The sequence below is a fragment of the Patella vulgata genome, chromosome 3 (genome assembly GCF_932274485.2).
Source record: "Patella vulgata chromosome 3, xgPatVulg1.2, whole genome shotgun sequence".
NCBI classification, from domain to species: domain Eukaryota; kingdom Metazoa; phylum Mollusca; class Gastropoda; family Patellidae; genus Patella; species Patella vulgata.
The window spans coordinates 34,953,962-34,975,247 of NC_065881.2; the positions used below are offsets into that span (position 1 = coordinate 34,953,962).

Sequence of the window (21,286 nt, forward strand, 5' to 3'; positions counted from 1 at the left end):
CAATGCCTTTACAGATCATAGTGTGTGTTGTGAACAAAAACACTTAGTGATTTTATTTACTGTAATACATGAATCGAAGTACAACAAGGTCCTGGTGTTGTCCGAGAAAGTTCCTTGAAATTTTCCAACCATGTTTCTCTTGTCTGTTGTGCAGAATGTGGGCCCAGCAAGGAAAAGGGCCATAACTCCTAAACGAAAATTGCAATTGCACTCAAATTCAATCCTAATTGCCGTCTACCCATACGAATCATTATCCTAAGGTTTGAAAAAGATTCTTCAAAAATAGTGGCCTCAGGAGAGGGGACAAGCAAAAGTAAGCTAATTAAAAGGCCATAACTCCGATAGTTTTGTCCGATTTTCACGAAAGTCATATTAGGGTGTAACAGTGATATATTCAAACTTTTTTTTCAATCGGATAAAAGTTGTTACCTCTAGAGAGACCATAAGCTAAAAACGTGATTTTTCGTACAATCAAGGTCCATAATTCAGGAAGTTATGATCTGATATGCGCCAATATCGAAAGGAACCAATCCTTTTGGGCTATAAACATGTATTTCAAGTTTCATCAAAATCGGATCAAAATTGTGGTCTCTAGAGGGTCCACAACCTTGATATGCCATATTTTTACACTAACTACGTACGAGTGGCGCCATTTTGTCCGGCATTTTTTGTCAGATTTTTACGAAATTCTAACTCAAGCATCATGTGGGCGTATAAAAATTCTATCCTCTAGGGAGCTGACAAGAAAAATTACGTTAATTAAAGGGCCATAACCCTGGAACGAAAATAACTATTGCGCTCAAATGCAATCCCAACAGTCGTATGCTCATACGAACCATTATACTAAAGTCTGAAAAGGATGTGTCAAAAATTGTGGCGTCTAGAGTGCGGAAAAGCAAGTGTGGATGCACCAACAGACAGGCCAAGTGCATTATAAGCCCAAACTATGTGTGGTCGTATAATCTATCAGCTTCAATTCAAAGGAGATTTCTTTTTAAAAATATATTGGCATCAGAACATTAATCAGCTTTGATTTGTTCGGGAATTAGTCTCTCACAACTTGCTCTGAATTCCGCTTCTAAATAGTCGCCAAATTCCAAAGGAAATATATTACCGGTAAATATAAATAATACAGAGTAAGTTTGTATGGCAATAGCAAAGGAAGTCTTGTGCAGAAGGATTGTCTATGTTTTTGTTTATGTGTTGTGCAGTCCTCCTGCAATTACTATTTTGAAAAGATGAGCAAATAGCAAAATTCATCCCTTTAGAGAAAAGTTATGAACATTTGACATTTTGTTTGAATGCAGAGAGTGTAAAAAGCTAATTTATAACTGGCAACCAATCAACAATATTTTCTCACGGATTTTGAGAAAAATCAGTTTCTACTTATCAGACTCTTCCAAACTATATTTCTCTGGAAAAGAATAAATATGGTTAGGAACACCACATGGTAAGATTGTAGATTTTTGTGGTCCTTAAATATAGTTAACTCTTTCTAAAGTAATGGTATCATTACAAATGCTAGAATTGACCTGAAAAGAACGTTTGTTCAGAAATTTTAAATTCATAGAGAAACCATGAAATGTCAATGAAAAAAATTACATAAGCATAAGTGACGAGGGGGAATGTTATCCCAAAACTATATTGGCTTATATGGATAGTTTACACAGCCAAATACAATTCCAAAGATTTGAAGGGTTGCTAGGTCAGTAGGCCAAATAATAAGCTTCCTATATACTAATAAATGTTGAGTTTCTATATAGTGAGATTTTCAGTGAAGTCATTAATAGAATTTGGCCCCGTATTTTCGAAATCCTATTTGGAAGATCAATCGACTGAAATCTGGCTAAGTTTGAAGAGAATAACGATATGAAGAGACGGTGTTTAACATCCATCCAATACAAATTTGGAGAGAGAGAGAAATGTGGTAAAACGTCCACTCGATACAGACTAGGTCATTTCGGGACTAAAATATGGTTCAATTTTATTTCAATAATTCGCTTGCGCGTAGGGGTCTTTACTCTTTAGCAGTGGGAGGAAACTGGAGGACCCGGAGAAAACCCATGAGGTTGGACAGGTGACCCCACTTCTTGTCACGTATAACTGGGGAATCGAAACCACGCCAGTTAACTGAATGACAGACCTTATGATGCAACAAACAAATTAGGTAATTTGGGGTCTTCAGAAATGGGAGGATACCAGGGGACCCAGAGAATGACAGGAACTAGGTCATTTCAAGACTAAAGTTAAATTTTATTTTGATAATTGGCTAGCGCCTATGGGTCTTTAGCTGTGAGAGTAAACCGAAGGACACGGAGAAAACACATGTAAATGTACCAAACCAATGCCGATCATCTGCCGCGTTGATCCCGTGCATTACTTTTAGCCTACCGGTACATATGTAGTTAGAATCTTTTATCCTGGATAGTCAAACATAGATTAGGTCCATTAGTTAACAATACATACCTAACAGGGCCCCTGGGTCATTAAGTTCTTTTTGAACTGCTTCTTTCAGCACATCGATGCTTACATCTTTATTTGTGTAATAAATACCAAATGCCGTAAACGTCGATAACGTAGGTATACTCTATCTATATTGCGGGTGATCTCGGTTTAAGAAGTCCAGCATTTCATTTCTTTTAATGCCCTGGCTAACATACTTAATCATATGCCCTTTTAATTCCATATCTTCACTCCATGATTCGTTTCTCAAATATCTCGCCATCAATTTAAGAGAATGCCAAAATATCTTCGTTTTAACATGCAGGATCTGCCATTTTGAAGGCGTTATCTTTCCCTGTGTCAAAAGGGTAATCTAGGTCAGCTGGGTCAAATCGTTCAAGCCTCAAAGCATTATGGGGTACTATGATATCGATAGGCTACGAAGAATTTTCAATTTACTTTTCATATCATTTTAACTTTAATTTGAAATTAGTTTTAATTTGAAATTAGTTTTAATTTGAAATTAGTTTTAATTTGAAATTAGTTTTAATTTAATTTGAAATTAGTTTTAATTTGAAACTAGTTTTAATTTGAAACTTTAATTTGAAATTAGTTTTTCCCTTTCTTCCAGTTTGATTTTTTATTTTCCAGTTTGAAGTTTGATTTTTTTATTTTCCAGTTTGATTTTTTTATTTTCCAGTTTGATTTTCTAATTTTCCAGTTTGATTTTTTATTTTCCAGTTTGATTTTTTATTTTCCAGTTTGATTTTTTATTTCCAGTTTGATTTTTATTTTGATTTATTTCCAGTTTGATTTTTATTTTAATTTGATTTTTTTTTACTTTTTATCGAAATTTGAATTAAATTTTAATTTTTTCAATATAATAAACCAATGATAGCGATAGGCCACCATACACCTGCGCTATAAACCCACAGTTAACAATAACAATGGGTTTATAAGATAGAATTGGTATACCTTTTCAACGTGTAAGAATTTAGTCTAGGACGCACGAGAGATTCTGATAACGTTAATAAATCAAATAGACTGGTACACCCCTTTTTATAAATACCATGTAGATACACCATAAACACATTTTAAATGTTTTTGATTTGTGAATTTATTTCTTCTCTGAATTCAAACAAAATAGCATCGTGAATAAATATTCATTTCAAGACCAAATTGTATTCTACTTATGGCTTTAATAACCCATCAAACACAACCGTAAGTTATTATTTTCCTTACTTTTAACACCTATAACGTATAACAGATAACATATAACACTTTACTAATAAGTTTGTGACTTTTTCGTTGACATTAACTATGATTTACGAATACACTACGCATGGCATATCTGAGAATTCGAAACCAAGATTGACAGCTAACCGCACATTCAAATCCAACTTTAAATTACCCATTTTTTTTTACCATGGTATGTTTTCCCGCTTTTAACAGGTACTTTGACCTTATTCTCCTGTATACATTTTTTTACAACAACATCATGAATAATCCAGAAACAGTTATACCATTGCATAAGTTACTCGCTATATATTGCAAGGCGCCGTGTTTTATTTTAGACCATTTATTTAAAACCTTATACCGACCCACATGCTATCTCGCGAATTTAAAAAAGGCCAGTCAGTTTTAAATTTTCCTTGGGCAGGCCTTTACCATAAAACCTAAACGCTACTCGCGAGTTACACAGGTTTATACCTTAACTTTTCCCGGTTAAACAAATATACATTACGAAAACAGAACAGTACATTCATTTACAAAAAATTAAGTCTTCAACCTCCCTAGGACGATACATGTGATCTAATTTGAACAGTAGCAATGGCCTTTTGTATCAACCGCACAAAATACTCATTACATTACTGACTTTCTTCCTACCTAGACCGGAGACATCAATTATTTTCCTTTACCTTAGCTCTTATCGTTTCAATTTTAAGATTCTTTTCTTTCGTTTCATTAGTTTTCTTATTTTTTCCTACGTTAATAGACAAATACTTATATTTTTAAACCTATCCCTTATTTTCTTAATATTAATATCTTAACATTGTAACGTCCTTTTTTGAACATTGTATTTAGCAAATCCCTAACATTTGAAATTAAATTGTTAAATGCATCTTTTTGGCTTTCCATGGTCAATTTACTAGGAAATAAGTACCTACCTAACAATGACCATTTCCAAGGGTAATCCATCCACCTGGAAACTTAATCTGCCCCCGTTTGCACCTGGAAACTTCTTCTTCCACTAATTTTCTTCAGGGTCGACATCCTTACGTCAACGGCACCAAAAATAGTCCATGTGACAGGCAGATATTCATTACCAATTTGATGAATTGGTTTAACTATGATTTTCAGTTAGCCTTAGGTCTAAAGTGTCCAAAATTGGTTGATGGACTTCCGGGTCACTTTGCCAAATGTCAGTTTGGCGGCCATCTTTAAAAAAAATGGCCGCCGTTTTTTTTCTTATTTGAAATAGTGCGAGTCGGGGAATCCTTCATAACTCCTCAACAGTTTCACCTATATGGATATGTAATATATCTCAAAATGTTCATAATATAATTCTGCATCTGCTGGTATATGATATATGTTGTTTAATCAATACTATCAGTTTTAAAATAAAAGATTAATCTGAAAAAAGCAACATTTTCGATTTTTTTTTCATGTCCGTTCGTATGTTTACTAACAAATCGTGTTCAGACCCATATAAGCCAAATTATCTGTTTGGTCAACTTAAGTGATTGAATAGATATCAGATACATTGATCATAAAAAATAATCTCAAATATGAGTGTCCCAGATCCAAGATGGCGGAAATTCAAAATGGCGACAAAATTTCCTAAAATGGCCAATATGTCAGATAATATAGTCATTTCATTGTTTGATATGACATGTACTATCCAATGAGCTTACAATTAAAGATTCATTACGTAAGATTTAGATAAAGAGCTAGCCATTCTTGCTACAATAGTTCGAAAATAGATAATGTAAAATGAATAATTTGACAATTTCATTCAAATTACTCTATTGCGAGCGAAGGTTTGACAAGACACGTGCAATAATTTCAACCACTGTACTGGTTGCTCGAAGCTAAGTCTCGCTCCTCCATTTTTAGATTAAATCAAAATATGACTGATACGTTCTAATTTATTTAATATCGGAGAAATCCGATGCCATCGAGAGTTGATTATGGCCTGGGTCAGTTAATTAATGTCTAAATAATAATTTAGAAAACATTTCAGGCCTAAAAGACCTGCAATAGGCAGATTTAGCTCTTGCACAATGTTTGTTTAATCTAAACAAAGAGTTTTAAAAATCCAAGATGGGGAAAATTCAAAATGGCGGTCAGAATTTGCATAACATGAATGACTGTTTTATATAGCTTATAATGTCTCTTTTATAAGGTTTTCAGAGTCACTGAACATGAATAAAAACTCAAAAATAATGCTGAAAATGATGGTAATGATACTGCTAAAAATGACACATCCTATGCGACCCCCCCCCCACACACACACCCCATAAACAATACAATGGGGCATAATATGGAATTGATTATTTTGTATCTCACAGATCACAAGACATTTCACCAAAATAGTGAGTCATTTTAATTTCATCTACTATGCCTTTGCACCATTTTAAGCGTATTGAGAATTATTTATGATATATCCAGTTGTTAAGAATTTAAGATCTCTTATTCGTTCAGAAATTGTAATGTGGTCCGTTTTTACATTAACGCCTCTATGCCCGGCAACTTTTGTCGTATAGTCTAGTAGGCCTGCAACCAAAATTTTTAGCTTGCTTAGAAACACAGTTCCGCTACAAGGTCCTCCCTATTAAACAAACTATACATATTTGGAAAGCTTATAACACCAGGAACACAAATCCAATTAAAATGTTTTAAGGCCAGATGAAAATTGTGATAATTGTCAAGTAAATGTTATATTTATACTGACAATTAATAAGTTGACATAAAATTACACATATGATACCTAGGATAGGACAGGCTTATCTTTGCTCCGTGAGGTGAACGACGGGGTTCTCTACAACCAGGCTCGAAATTTCTTTTGAAAAAACTGACTGTAATTTAAATGGTACTTTCTAGAGTATATCCTGGTGTTTTTAGCTTATGCATATATCTTAATAATTCATCAAAAACGACATAAATTCATAACTACGCGAGAACATTGACTAGTTTAGGGACCCCCGAAACTACCATACCCCTTTTGAGTGTCCATCCCTGAAAAGGGAGGCAAAAGATATGATGTTAAAACGATAATTCATATATTTTTTTACAGTTATATATATATAAAAAAAATGTCTCCTTTTTATCCAATGGACAATTTATTGTTAGTTCATGTAGAAAGATATGGTGCTTATAAACGTGTTGCAAATTTCCGTATTACATGGTAGACTTCAACGTATCATATACACAATAGGTATTTATTTTACAAGTATAAAAATGTTTCCGTTTTATCGAATGAACAATTTATTGTTAATTCGCGTGGAAAGATATGATGATAAACATGTTACAACTGGTATATTAGTCGAGTATTTTACATTTTACAGAAAGTTTACGTTTAATCGAAAATTCCAATAAACAATTTATTTTTAAGTTGAGAGAGTGTCCTACAGGTGGTAGACCATATTAAATGCTGCTTGAATGTGTATTTTTATAAACTTTGTATGCATATAGATTATTATACTGAAGGTTCGTCTGGATAGAAAATAAGATTTTGTGTGAAACAGGTGTCCTAGAAAAAATGGGTTCACTAACATCAAATATCTGGTTCTACAAATTGTATTTGTCCCTTCTAAGCTAATACCTGTGCGGAACAAACCTTTCCGTTTCATCGAAAATTCCAATAAATAATTCAATTTTAAATTCAGTGGCTACGAAAACCCTATACATGATATATCTTCCATAGGTCCCTCCTAAGCTACAAAGACATATATACATGTAATATCAGGATAAATTTAAAATCATTAGAAATGCAATAGCATTTTAAAGTGGGGAGTTTGATAAGTCACTCCCAAACTTCAAAACATATACATTATACAAGTAGAAAATAGGAAGAACACTATAATTACACACAAAATAAAATAGAATGCAGTTGCAAGTTAAAAATAATAAGTATGTCGTCTGTTGAATATTATGGTTCCTTCAGTGTGCAAAATAAATGACTTTTCAGTTTAATCTTAAAATTTTCAACATTTTTACACATCTTTATATCAAAAGGCAGATTGTTCCATAAAAGACATGCAGAATAATGAAAAGTACGTTTCATGGATTCCGTTTTGCAATTTTGAAGAAAAAGAGATTTACTGGTCTGTGAACGGAGCAAGATATCCGTTTTGGAAACAAGAGATTTTTCAATAAAATAGAAATTTAGATAAAGTGGAGTATTAAATGTAATAATTTTGAATGCTAAGACAATTTTATTGTAAAGAATCCTCTGTGTAAGGGTAAGCCAACCGAGTTTAGTAAATAAAGAGGTGGACGGAGTTTCAATCGGTGCATCAAGAATAGCTCTTGATGCCCTCTTTTGTAATTTTAAAAGAATGTCTAATCTACTTTTGGTAGCATTTCCCCAAATAATAGAGCAATAATCAAATATTGGTAGTATGTAACTGTTATAAAACAAAATTCCTGTCTCGTAAGGTAAATGATGTTTTATCTTATTTAGGAGAAATATTTTTGATGCAAGTTTTTTTTTAGACATATCTGCTTTCTGTGCTTCCCAATTAAGGTCTTGGTCAATTTGAATTCCAAGTAATTTTGCGCTAGTAACCGTCTCAATTTTCTCACCATGGAGTGATAAAGTTAGGTTTTTTTCTGATTTCTTTCGTGTTTTGATGAAATCGGCATTGATTTTGTTTTCGAAGGATTGATTACCATCCCATTGTTTTCACACCATTTAGCAACCAAATAGAGATAATTTTGGAGATTATTGGCGATGGATTAAATATCTTTGTGTGAACAATGAAGGGTACTGTCATCAGCAAACAAATCTATCTGACTTGATTCAATATTGAGTGGGAGATCATTTATAAAAATAAGGAATAGGAGAGGACCCAGGATCGACCCTTGTGGAACCCCGCATTTGACTGTAGTAATTGAGGAGGTAATTGATCCTAAACATACTTTTTGCTTCCGTGAGTCAAGATATGATTCAATCAAAATTTGAGAATTATTATCAAATCGATAAAGATGTAGTTTTTCAATAATAAGCGTATGATCAATGAGATCAAATGCTTTGCTAAAATCAAGATACACTATACCACTCATCGCACCATTATCGATAGCATCAAGCCAATTATCTGTCATTCGGATCGGTGCAGTAGCACATGAATGATTTGATCTAAATCCAGATTGGTAAGCATAAAGAACATTGAAGGTTTCCAAATAAGTTTGAATTTGAGTGCTCAAGTGCCTTTCGAATATCTTTGAAATTGTGGGGAGAATTGAGATTGGCCTATAAATAATTGTTCGGATCATCTTTAGCTCCCTTGCGGTCATTTTGGACATCGGACAGAACCCCAACCGAAAATGACGTCACAGACGTGACAAAATCTCAAAATTGTCTTTAGGGACAAATTTTGACACAGAAACAACCCGTCCCCAAATATCGTTTCGATTGTGACACACTAGCTAAAAGTTCACTAAGTTTGTGCCCTGCCTCGCCGACGTTCAACATTTTAAATTTGACAGTCTACTTACGACTTTTGTTGAGTTTGCGGCCACCGCAGCTGTATAGGGAGGACCACTGGGCGTATTTATTTATGCTAATTGAATAACTTAAGAAGACCACACACATAATTTGGCTAAAATTACTCTGAACAGGATTTGGTAGTAAACTTATAAAATAAATCATGAAAACCTGGGAAAATAAAAATGCCAAAAGGTTGCTTTTTCCAGAATAATCTGTTGATTTGGAAAATATATGATTCATTCAACAACAAGTATCAAATAGCAACAGAAGAAGCATTTTCTTGTGAACATTGTGAGCCACATTCCATATCCATAGGTCGATCTTTTCAGGAGTTATGAAGGTTTCCCCGATGCGCTCAATTTCAATGAAATAACAGCAAAGTAACCCGGAAGTCCATCAACCAAATTTCAACACTTCAGCCACCAGGCTAACTGAAAATCATGGTTGAATTTATTCATCAAATTGGTAATGATGTTCCAAAATCCCAGGTCTGTCACATGGACTAAAAGGAGAATTCTGTGACACCGCGGTGTCGTTAAATAGATGAATAGGGTGACACTTATCTTATGCAGGACTTTCACGCTGCATATAAAACCTCAATGATCAATTGACTCTGGAACACTGTTTTGATAACTATATATATATATATATATATATATATATGAAATACGGGAAACTACAACATCTATGATAGTACATTATAAGTTAAATATAAGTTCTCTATCACTTAGAGCGTGTTCTGTGGCGCGAGCCATTCCGGCCTCTGGGTCGAGGCGGCTAGGAGCGCCAGTTGGTGTCTTCCTAGGAACCCCGGGTGACATCTCTCCCAAACTTAAACCCCACACGTTCCTTATAAAGAAATGAAATGAAATGAAATGGGGTTTAACGTCCTACTCCTTATAAAGAGGATATGTGCATGAGTCATGTACGTCTCCCGGAAAATTGGCCAGGTGCTTCCCTTGTCTGATTGGGCAGTTGCACAGAAGCTACCCTGGATTTGAACATATTGGTCTAATATGGGCACCAAAGGAGAGGAGCGGATGACGGGTGTCCACTTTTCTAAAGCGTGGGATTCTATATTTGTATAAGTGTTTCATTAACCTTATGTTTATAAAAGGTGAGCTATTTTGTATTCCAGAGACCTCCAATCCGATGTCTTATCGTAACATACATTTAATACCTCGAAATAAATGGTGGCAGGGACATCATTAACGTAAGAGGATATCCTTTAACACCCAATTTTTTTACCACTTCAATATATTAAACAGAACTGAAATTACTGAAATTTAGAGTACTGAAATAACCTCTACAGTGTATATAGTATTTCAATTTATATGTCTTTAAATTGACGTGATGAAATGAACGAACGTGTTATATTTTATAATCAATAGCCAGTAAAATCAATATTGATCTATAATTCCTTTACGTATGATTGATTTACTATAAATTTAATATGAGCTTCTGAAAGGATATCACGGAAATCTTAATAGGAAAGGGTCTTATACAGTTTCTACCGTGTGTACCTAACGACTTCTAGAAACTTTCAAAGTTTATTATACAGAGACTTAAAACCACATAATTATTACCAGCACAAGTATAATGGCGAATTGTACTAAAATTGTATTAATGCAAGCTGTAGAAACACGTCCAATATGAAATAAAATTATAGAATAAATTGTGTATTTACATGTAAGAACTTTACCAACATGTTTATATATGAATGCTATTTGTCCTCTTTAAATTCTTTTAGATAAGATAACTCATGCCACAAATTAAACCCTACTTAGTACACTTAGTATAGATACCTTTAACTATTTGTACGCGTTAAATATAATAGATATCTCGAATGGCTTTCTATATGTACATGATAATAAAGAATAGTTTTGGATAAGCCAATCTATATAGTGAATTTGTGAATGGTGTTGTTGTGAACGTGGCCCGTTATTTATTGAAAAGGCAATATATGAAAATAGAACCTAGTCGACTAGGTAACTACTACCTATCAACAAAGTCGCCATATTGATAAGGGAATATGATTTGAATGCTCGGTTTAAAACACAGGTCAGCAGATTCTATGAGAATAAAAGGGTATTTTTAAAAATCGAATGAATCCAGGTGAGTAGAATTCGTTCTTGGGTTATATTGACAATATCTTAATCTATAAACTTTTGAAAACGTACGTATTATGTATAAATTCGGATGTGCAATCTATAGCAATATTGTTACTTCCGAATATGTTAGCCTCTCTGAATTAAAATTTTATTTTTATTATTTTAAAAGTAAAAGAAAAGTACATGTATTTAATTTTAAAGTTAAATCTCCATGTCATGTCAGAATGTTAACAAAGATATCATTTTAAACATACAGGTCAATTAAATTGAAAATATTATTACATGCATAATAATACCACCAATGATATTATTTGACCCGAAATAATGTGCCCCAAGTTGCAAATACAATGTTATGTGAACTTGTTTTGAAATATGATTTCCTGTTTCAGATAAAATATAAAAAAGTATGGCCCACTACACTCCACGATATAACTCCTGTTACTATGTAAGTTGGGATTCAAAGATCACAGTTTTAATATAGTTTAGATTTGTTTAGTATCTAGTTTTATTTTAATCTGACGACCCTTTTAAATCTAAATATGTGTAAACTAATTAATTTGGTTATACATTCAAGGTGGGTGTTGCTTGGTTTTATATAAAGAGAATCTCCTGCTCGTCTTTTTTTGATATCAAAAAAGACGAGTAGGAGATTTTATCTATCACCCAATCCCTTCTTACATGCACAAATAAATAAATGTAATTCTTTGCTATAGATTTCACTTTTTTACTGAACCTGATTACATTATGGCGTAGTGATACATCATTTTTTTGACAGCAATTCAACTATTGCAAAGTCCTTTATATTGACCCAGTGTTTCCATCAAGGTCAATTAAATAAAAATAGTTCCTTTTTAATAAGAAAGAAGTTACTTTTAATAAATAATGAACTGTTCTTTGAAAATAAAAAAACACCAGTAGTTCCGTTTGATTGACCAATCAAATTCATGTAAAGCGATATCTCCTAAGGAGATATCGTAGTAGATTATGAAATTTATCACACAAGCGATATCTACTGTATTATTTGGTGATAAAATATATTCACACTTAAGTCAAGACCAGGGAGAACCAATTCTATTTAAGTTGATCTGGTGCATGCATTATTTAGATTACAGATGAGACAAATATTTTCGATTTAATTTTAGTTTTGAAATATTGATCGGAACACGATTTATTTACCAATTTTGGCCTACACTGTCTGCAGGTATAATCGCACATTGATCAGCAGTAAATATTCGCTAGGCCGCTAGAGGGATCATATCGGTGCGGGTTAATTAGCTCGCAATATTAACTTTTTTCTTTCTGCAAATTAAATTCTAGAGCATTTTTTTTTTGAAGTATTAGAAAAAGAAATAAATGTGTTTGAAGATATCTGGATAAAAATATTTCCTATTTAGTGTAAATGGGTATATAAAATGAGTAAAAGACACCACTCTGGCCGGACTAATTTAGTTACCACGCTCTATGTAAACAATGCGCGTGCTATGGAAGCCGTGTGATGTGACGTCACATATAGAAAGCATTTGAACTTGTAATGGTCAGTCATCTTACACAGAGTATGTATTTTAACACATGGGTTTACCTTTCGTCTCTCGCGTGGTCCTTGGACCTAAGATTTTAAATCCGCACATCAAATTTAATGAAATCAAGAATAATCACATTTGAATACAGATTCCAGGATACATGGACATTAATAAAGTTTCAGGCATAAAATGGTCGAATTTATTTTCTTTTCTCAAAAATCCTTTAGAATTGATATCTTTATCCTTCAGGATCACCAAGCACGACGAGATGTTTCACCTATACCTTTGTTTGCTAATGATAAATTTGGTAGATATGATAAATATGCCCAAGAGGTAAGTACAAACACACAGAATAATTATAATTAGACTTTTATTTTGTACCACTTTTATTTTCTGTTGGACTATAATTTGAGGAGTTAACATCTAATAACTTCATTAACAATGTTCTGACATCTTTAGGTCGAACTTTAGCAAATAAACACCGTGAAAATTTAAAAAATCAGTCTGGCCCAAGCGCCTCTTTTTTTCATTCTTCGGAATCATTATTTAAGTAGCGCAATATTAGAAATTACGCAAAAAGTACACAACAATTACAATACCACACTGCATTGTATGAAAGCATGGTGTATGAAATAAAGATCAAAGAGAGACAAATTGAACTCTTATTGTTGCACATTACTGTACTTTAAAGGAAACAACATGAAATATGAAAAAGAAACGACAAATACACACCATGCACTCTGTTTTTTACTTAGACTTCCGACTAATAATTTCATACACTAAAGTAAGCGACAATGTTATAACATTTATCATTTATTTGACAATACGACGATATTTAAGACCAGACTGATTAGTGAATCAATCTTTTTATTGTCTTTTCAAATTAGATTTGGGCCCAAATATAGTTTATCTATACTTTACTTCATGATTTATAATCTCTATAATATAGGGACAGTAAATAATTTGTAGTATTGTTTAAAGACCATGTATAAATAATGATTATATAGGTCATTGCCTACTCACAATATAAATTAGATATGCAGTGGTCAGTACTGTCAAAGGTAAATTGTTTAATACATAGGTTGTCATATCCTACGATATAATCGATTTGTTAGCCGAAATAAAAGCATAACTTTCCACCCCACTCGACAGGGGGTGGATTAACGAGGAATGCGTGCCATGTGTAACAATCACTTAACATTTATATAGAAAAAGGAAGACACAGAACTGCTGTTGCCCTAGAAAAACGTCACTGTCGTAGCAGGCACCATGGAAAAACAATGATTGGTTTAAAATGTGTGAAGTATGGTCAAGGCGTTAAATACTGCTCCATTCTGAACGTATTTAGCTTTTTGAATTGCATAAGATTATGTATTTTTATTTTACGGTCTACTTTTTATATGAATCCCAATTACAGCTATGGTCTCCACATGGATCACCGAGAGGAAGTCCTACAAGCTTTCGAGCAGAAGCTGGTTCTACATTCGACAGAAATACATCAGTAATATATAGTCCTACTTACTCACATATTCGCCCTATTGATTGGCAAAATATATTGATTCCTCGCTTTACTTATTAGAAATAGAGGTTTTTAAAGGAAATCAGGCAAACCGAGTTCGGTAATATACTCTTCAAAAAAAGTAGGGGATATTCAGAAACAATACAAAACTGCGGAAATGCACTGCTGTTTTTATTAGAGGTAACCAGTGTATGTTAATAACAGGCCAATTGCCTACACATGAAAATAAACAGTTCATGTGGGCGGCTTATCTGACGGTCCCATTTCACCTGCAAAGATATACACCGTCAAAAGTGAAAATGGACATTTTTAATTTTTGTCTTAAAGATACATTATGGAAGATTTTAATAGAGAGTTGGCCATTCTTGCTATAACAGTGTAAAAATAGATGATGAAAGAAGAATATATTGAAAATTTCAGTCAAATTAATTTATTCTGAACAAAGTTATCACCATTGTAATTTTTGACTAGAAATAGAGTCAACTCTCACTTCACCGTCTCCGAGAATGGTCGATCGTTTGATTGACAGGCGTTAACTCTACCTACATAATCTCGATTATTAAGTAACGTTTTCAATGGTTGTGGTACCGTTAGCCTATCCGGTTTGAGACGGGGTTGCAATTCAATTCGTATCACATTTATTTTTACTACAAATTAAAAATAAGACTTTTAATATATAGATAAGAAGCGAAAGTTTGAAAGGAATGGACCAAATCAATGAGGCATAATTATAGCCGACTTCTTATTAGCCTGCGTGTACTCTTGTACTGTAAGTAACTGGTACTGGTAAAAGTGGTAGGCCTACGTATCTCCCGAAGCAGACACATACTAATAGGAAACAGTGATCCAATGGGGCTGCAATTCAACTGGGGTGATGTGAGCTGCGATGTTTATCAATTTCCATAATTTTTCTGTAAACGCAAGTAACAAAAGTGCGTATAATACCGACTTCCAAACTCTCATTTTAACCACAACTAAACATAATATCAAGGCCGTATATATCGAACTTTCAATCAAATTGACTGACATGCGTCGTCCCTCAACAGCGGCCTTGCTTCGTTCACTCTATCATTCAGCCTCGATCTAAAATCTCCGGGAGTATGACGTCAACGTAACGGTTAATCTCCGCTTACGACGCCATTTAAAAATTTAATCAATCAATGAAATCCTGTTTAAATCCAAGCAGAATCCAAGCAATCCGTGGGTCTACAGAGTTGATTTTGTGCTTGTTGTGTAAATAAAGATCTAATTTATAATTTCTATGACATCTGAAGCCTAAATAAAGACTTGCAATAATCAGATTTAGCTCTTGCATAATGTATGTTTAATAATGATTAATTGCTCCACCAATCCTCAGACATTCAGCAATTCGTCGTGGCATGCTCCTAATCAACCGTTCAATCACGATTTGGGGCAATCTGACCCACTCCTCTTGCAGTGCCACGGCAAATTCTTGCAGTGTTATCGGTTGACGTTGACGTCGACGAACAAGTCTCCCGATCAAATTAAACGTAACACACTAAAGCAAAGATACGCTAAACAGTAAATCTTATGCAAGAACCGATAAGAAAGCAAACATGGATAGGATAAACCAGCAAGCGGCAGTTTTCATCAACCCCTCCCATGCGTATGGCGCTATTGCGTGTCGCAGACGCAGCTCAGTGGTTCTGTTGGGGCGATAAGTTCTTCATCTGTGAACATACTCTCAAAGCATGTCATGTGTCCATGACTATTTATTATATCACAACCTGCATAGGTATTTGCATTTCAATATCCCCTACTTTTTTTTTGTTGAGTATATATTCCCATTCGATTTATAGTCTCTCATTTCATCAAATTTGATTTTGGGGTCCAATAGAACTATTTTAGTGGAGTTTTGATGGTTTGAAAGTAAACAGTTAAAAAGTGAGGTTCCGTGTGTTAGCCCTTTTGTAGGAATCATTTTCTGGTCGTCTTGGCAACATGTCGACATTATATTGGAAGTAGGCTATTAATTATTTTGAGTCAAGCGTAGGCTATACTATCTTAGCTTAACTACATGTACATGGTAAGTAACACGATCTCCTAACTTGTTTCTTTATTTTTTCGTCTTTTTTGTTTTATGATGACATTGCCACTTTGTAAAGTGCACCTGAACACGTTTAGTTACATGAAAGGGCGCACTAGAAATATGTTGTAATAATGATAATAACTAGACCTACAAGCAGCACTGAACCGGTTTTCGGGAATCAGACAGGAAGAGTGTAATACAATAGCCAATTCATTGTGCTAACAAACGATACTTTATTTGTTTTGATTTAGTGACACCCGACGTAGAAATCGTGATTTTCACAAGAGACCTATTTTTTACTGTTTTTTCAAAATATCGGATATTTTTTCGACTACTTCCGGTTTACAGATCCTTGTTGGGATAGATTAAAAAGTGGCATGGGAACTTAACTTCTTGTACCAGAAGTTTCAGAAACATCCATTGAGCATTTTAGAAAAAAAAGAAGAAAATTAGAAGAGTATTTTTCGACTTTTTTTTTCAAAGATTGAGGTCCTTTTTGGACCTTTTATATCATATGGAGGCTTTTACATTTGGATTCAAAACCCTAGAACACCGATAGGACCCTCAGTAACAGTAGTTTCAGAAAGAAATAATATTATTTTTTGAGATAAAGAAGCGTCTGATTAGGCTCCATAAATGAAAATGCTAGATTTTCGGCGTCCCATAATCTATTGCCAAACCATCGAATTTGTAACATTTGGATGTCATAAGACCGTCCATTATTCGGGTTATCCAACTACATTTTAGTTGTTTTGATCAGGTGAAATCTGGCGTAGTAATCACGTTTTTCGCAAGAGCCCCACATTTTTTTTTTACATTTGACGGGTTATTTAAAATATCAGAATTTTGTCTACTACTTCCGGTTTTGGGATTATTGTCGAGATAGGTTAAACAAGTTGTTTGAATACTTAACTTCCTGTACCAGAAGTGTCAGAAACGTCCATTGAGTGGTTTTGAGAAACCAAAAGATAACTAGATCAGATTTTCAATAATTTAACGATTTTTCAACTTTTTTCAAAGATTGGGGCCCTTTTTGGACCACTTATATTATTTCAATGCTTTTATTTTTGGATTCACACCCTAAAACCAGCGAGAGGACTCTTGAGTAAGAAAAGTTTAAGAAAAATCGTAGGTGTCGTTTTCGAGAAAGGCGCCCCAAAAGGCTCCAAAACGGAAAATACTAGATTTTCGGCGTACCATAATTTATTTCGTATCCTTTATATGCCATATGATAGTCCATCTATGGGACTATCAAATGACACTTTAATTGTTTTCGTCCGCTAACTGTTTTTCGTTTTTTGGACTACTTCGGGTATACGAATCATTGTCGGGATAGTTTTAACAACCGGTTTGGGAACTTGAATGGTAGCAGGGCTCTATAATGATAAAATTCCCCTGAGAAATCCTATGTTCAAAAGTGCCAAAAATACAAAAATGTCAGAATATCGAAAATTAAATTTCAATAACTCAATACATATTACACATCGTTAGAATCTTAATTAGGTCAGCTATCTGAATGTATAACTTTTTAAAAATAAATCTGTTTAAATTAAAAAATAATAGAGCATTTTCCAAAATTTCACGATTTTTCGATTTCCAGTCCCTATTCCAGTTATTTCAAAGTCTTATTGGATGGCTTCATGCACATACTACCAAAGGGACTCTCAATAGAGAAAGTTAAAAAATAATCGTAGGTTAAGTTTTCGTGATAAAGGCGTCCAAAAACGCTCCAAATCTGAAAACTTGATTTTAAGTGTGTTATATTTTATTTTTTGTTTCCTGATACTAATATTCATATGACTTGGGTATCATAGGACAGTCCAATTTTCGTACCACACAACAATATCTTAATTTGTTTAATCCGTTGATATCGGACGCAGAAGTCGCGTTTTTCCTAAAAACATCCATGTTTCGCGGGGTTTATTTTTTAAAATGTCGGAGATTACAACTATTTCCGGTTTGCTTTATCCAACGGTTTGACCATATGGCTTTATGTTCCAGGAGTTTCAGAAACATCGATTAATCCTTTAAAAAAAATATAAGGGTTGGAAAATGGGCAGAAAATTCGAAAAATAAAGGGCGATAACTCTGGATGAAATTATATTACTTCAATCGGATAGACTTCAGGTATCCAAAAATGTAAGTCAAATTTGAAAATTTTGAAAAATAACAAAAATTGACCCATAAACAACGTGTTTTCAATTTTTGAACGATAGAAGTCATAGACGAATATTCGAAATTGAAAACTGTGAGATAACCTTTAGGCGTTTTTGTGAGTCGATTAGATTAGGTTTTGATTTGCTAGTACGATTTGGTATGATTTCGATTTGATTAGCTATGGTCCTAAAATGTGAAATTTGATAATTACGATTTGGTAAGATGGCTGCCATCACGGACACCGATCAGAAAAAAAAATTGTCTCTGCTAACATGACGAGGGGGGCGTGTGTTTCACGTGTAGTCCAAGTTACCTACAGATTACAGTGACACTGCTGGCACCCAGAGGGCCTAAAATTGCTTAGAGCCAGAGGTGATCTAACATTCTTGTGGACTATAAAGTTAACATTAAAGGAGCTAAATCGCTAACATTTGGGACCTAGAAATTGACAAAAGTGGGTCGCAATGCATATAATACTGTAATATGAATGTATATAAACTGATTTACATTCAATGGTTTCCGTTTTTACTCCAATTTCAAATCCGTTATGTTCGGCGAAATAAGCCAGCATTCTCAAGCGAGTGCAAATTTCTAGCGTCTGGTTATTCCAGTTTACATAAGCCGTTTGATTTGGTGCAATGTGTCTAGCCTCGTCCCTCGAGTCTCTTGATACAACTAGGGATGAAGCGCATTATGGTACACGATGTTTATTTTGTCTTAAATATTGGATATCAAAAGCCCATCTTTTCCCGTTAAGATCACAACATGAAGGTTGATATAATTTGACAAATAAATCGTGTTTTCAATGTTGAAGATTTTGGATGATATTGAGTTAGAGACTTAGCTACTTTAAACACATCAAATGCGTTTTAAGAAAACATTTTTTATGGAGAAAAACAACAATAAGCATTAAAAATTACTTACGATGTCGAACATTCCGCCATTTTGAAAACGTCAAATCTAATCGCCTAAACACCTCCTGGGACGATTAGGTCGATTTGCCTAATCAGTTGAGTTAAATCGTCTCACAAATGTAACGATTAGCATAATCAACTTGGTTCACAAATGCGTATAATAGCTAATCGGTCTAATCTAATCGGTTCACAAAAACGCCTTTTGTCTCGGAAAAGATTCGGGGTTTTTAAAAGTTGCACATAACATTTGTTTACATTTGGGTTTTTGATAAAACTTTCGAACAAAACCTTCATTGATGTGTAATGGTGATATATTTAAACAGTTTTTAAAATTGAATACAAATTATGACTTCGAGTAGGTTCCCAAGCAAAAAATGCGATTTTTCGAACAATCCAGGAAGTTACGTTCGGATATGCGCGATTATCAAAAGAAACCAAGATCTTTGTGATATAAACATAAATTTCAATTTTCATCGAAGTCGGGTTACATTGTGATCTCTAGAGTGTCACAAGCTAAAAACACGATTTCTCGTACAATCAGTGGCCATAATTCAGGAAGTTATGATCCTATATCTGCGAATATCGAAAGGAACCAAGATCTTTGGGTTGTAAACATGTATTTCAAGTTTCGTCAACATCAGATGAAAATTGTGACCTCTAAAGGGTCCACAACCTTGATATTCCAGATGTTTACACTATTTGCATACGAGGGGTGGCCATTTTTTCCTGCAGTTTTGGTTCAATTTTCACGAAATACGAACTCAACCGACATTGCGGTGTAACAGTGATATATTCAAACGTTTTTTTTCTAAATCGGATAATAATTGTGACATCTACAGGGAGCACAAGCTAAAAACGCGATTTTTCGTAAAATCAGGGGCCATAAGTCAGCGGGTTAAATTGTGATCTCTAGAGTGTCACAAGCTAAAAACACGATTTCTCGTACAATCAGAGGCCATAATTCAGGAAGTTGCGATCCGATATGTGCGAATATCGAAAGGAGCCAATATCTTTGGCGTATAAACATGCCTTTCAAGTTTCATCAAAATTGGATCAGAATTGTGACCTCTAGACGGTCCACAACCTTGATATATCAGATGTTTAAACTATTTGAGTAGCTTGTGGTCCATCTAGAGGTAACAATTTTTATCCGATTTTAATAAACCGTGTGACTATATCACCGTTGGTTGAGTTTGAATATCGTGAAAATCGGACCAAAACTGCCGGACAAAATGGCCGCCCCTCGTACGCAAATGTAAAAATATGGTATATCAAGATGGACCCTCTAGAGGCGGCAATTTTTATCCGATTATTGATGAAACTTTAAATTTATGTTTATATCACAAAGATCTTTGCTCCTTTCGATAATCGCCCATATCCGAACGTAACCTCCTGGATTATGGCCCCTGATTGTTCGAAAAATCGCATTTTTTAGCTTGGGAACCTACTAGAAGTCATAATTTGTATTCAATTTTAAAAACTGTTTAAATATATCACCATTACACATCAATGAAGGTTTTGTTCGAAAGTTTTATCAAAAACCCAAATGTAAACAAATGTATTCAATTTTAACCAGCGGCTGCCAGGCAGGATACGCCCACATTTTCGAGAGATGGATAGAGAACAAGCTAAAAATAAAGTGATTTTTCCTACAATCAAGGGCCATAATTCAGGAAATTACAATTCGATATGCGCAAATATCGAAAAGAACCGAGATCTTTGGGTTATAAACTTACATTTCAAGTTTCAACAAAATCGGATAAAAATTGTGACCTCTATAGGGTCCACAACCTTGATATACCATATTTTTACGCTATTTGACAACGAACGGCGACCATTTTGTCTGTCAATTTTGGACCGA

At 34.1% G+C, this 21,286-nt stretch overlaps 1 protein-coding gene across 3 annotated transcripts in view; it reads left to right on the plus strand.

Annotated features, from left to right (window-relative positions):
• Positions 1-10,169: 10,169 nt before the first annotated feature.
• Positions 10,170-21,286, plus strand: part of LOC126816717 (uncharacterized) — a 119,217-nt gene continuing 108,100 nt past the window's right edge. Inside the window, exons 1-4 of one of the 3 annotated variants that reach the window (XM_050543470.2) lie at positions 10,170-10,271; positions 11,655-11,710; positions 13,035-13,118; positions 14,203-14,286. In XM_050543470.2, the coding sequence (XP_050399427.1) occupies positions 11,672-11,710; positions 13,035-13,118; positions 14,203-14,286 (207 nt within the window). In that variant the 5' untranslated portion in view covers positions 10,170-10,271; positions 11,655-11,671. Of the gene's footprint in view, positions 10,272-11,120; positions 11,270-11,654; positions 11,711-13,034; positions 13,119-14,202; positions 14,287-21,286 lie in introns of those variants that run through there. The other 2 variants (XM_050543469.2, XR_007678523.2) reach the window with 2 other exon arrangements.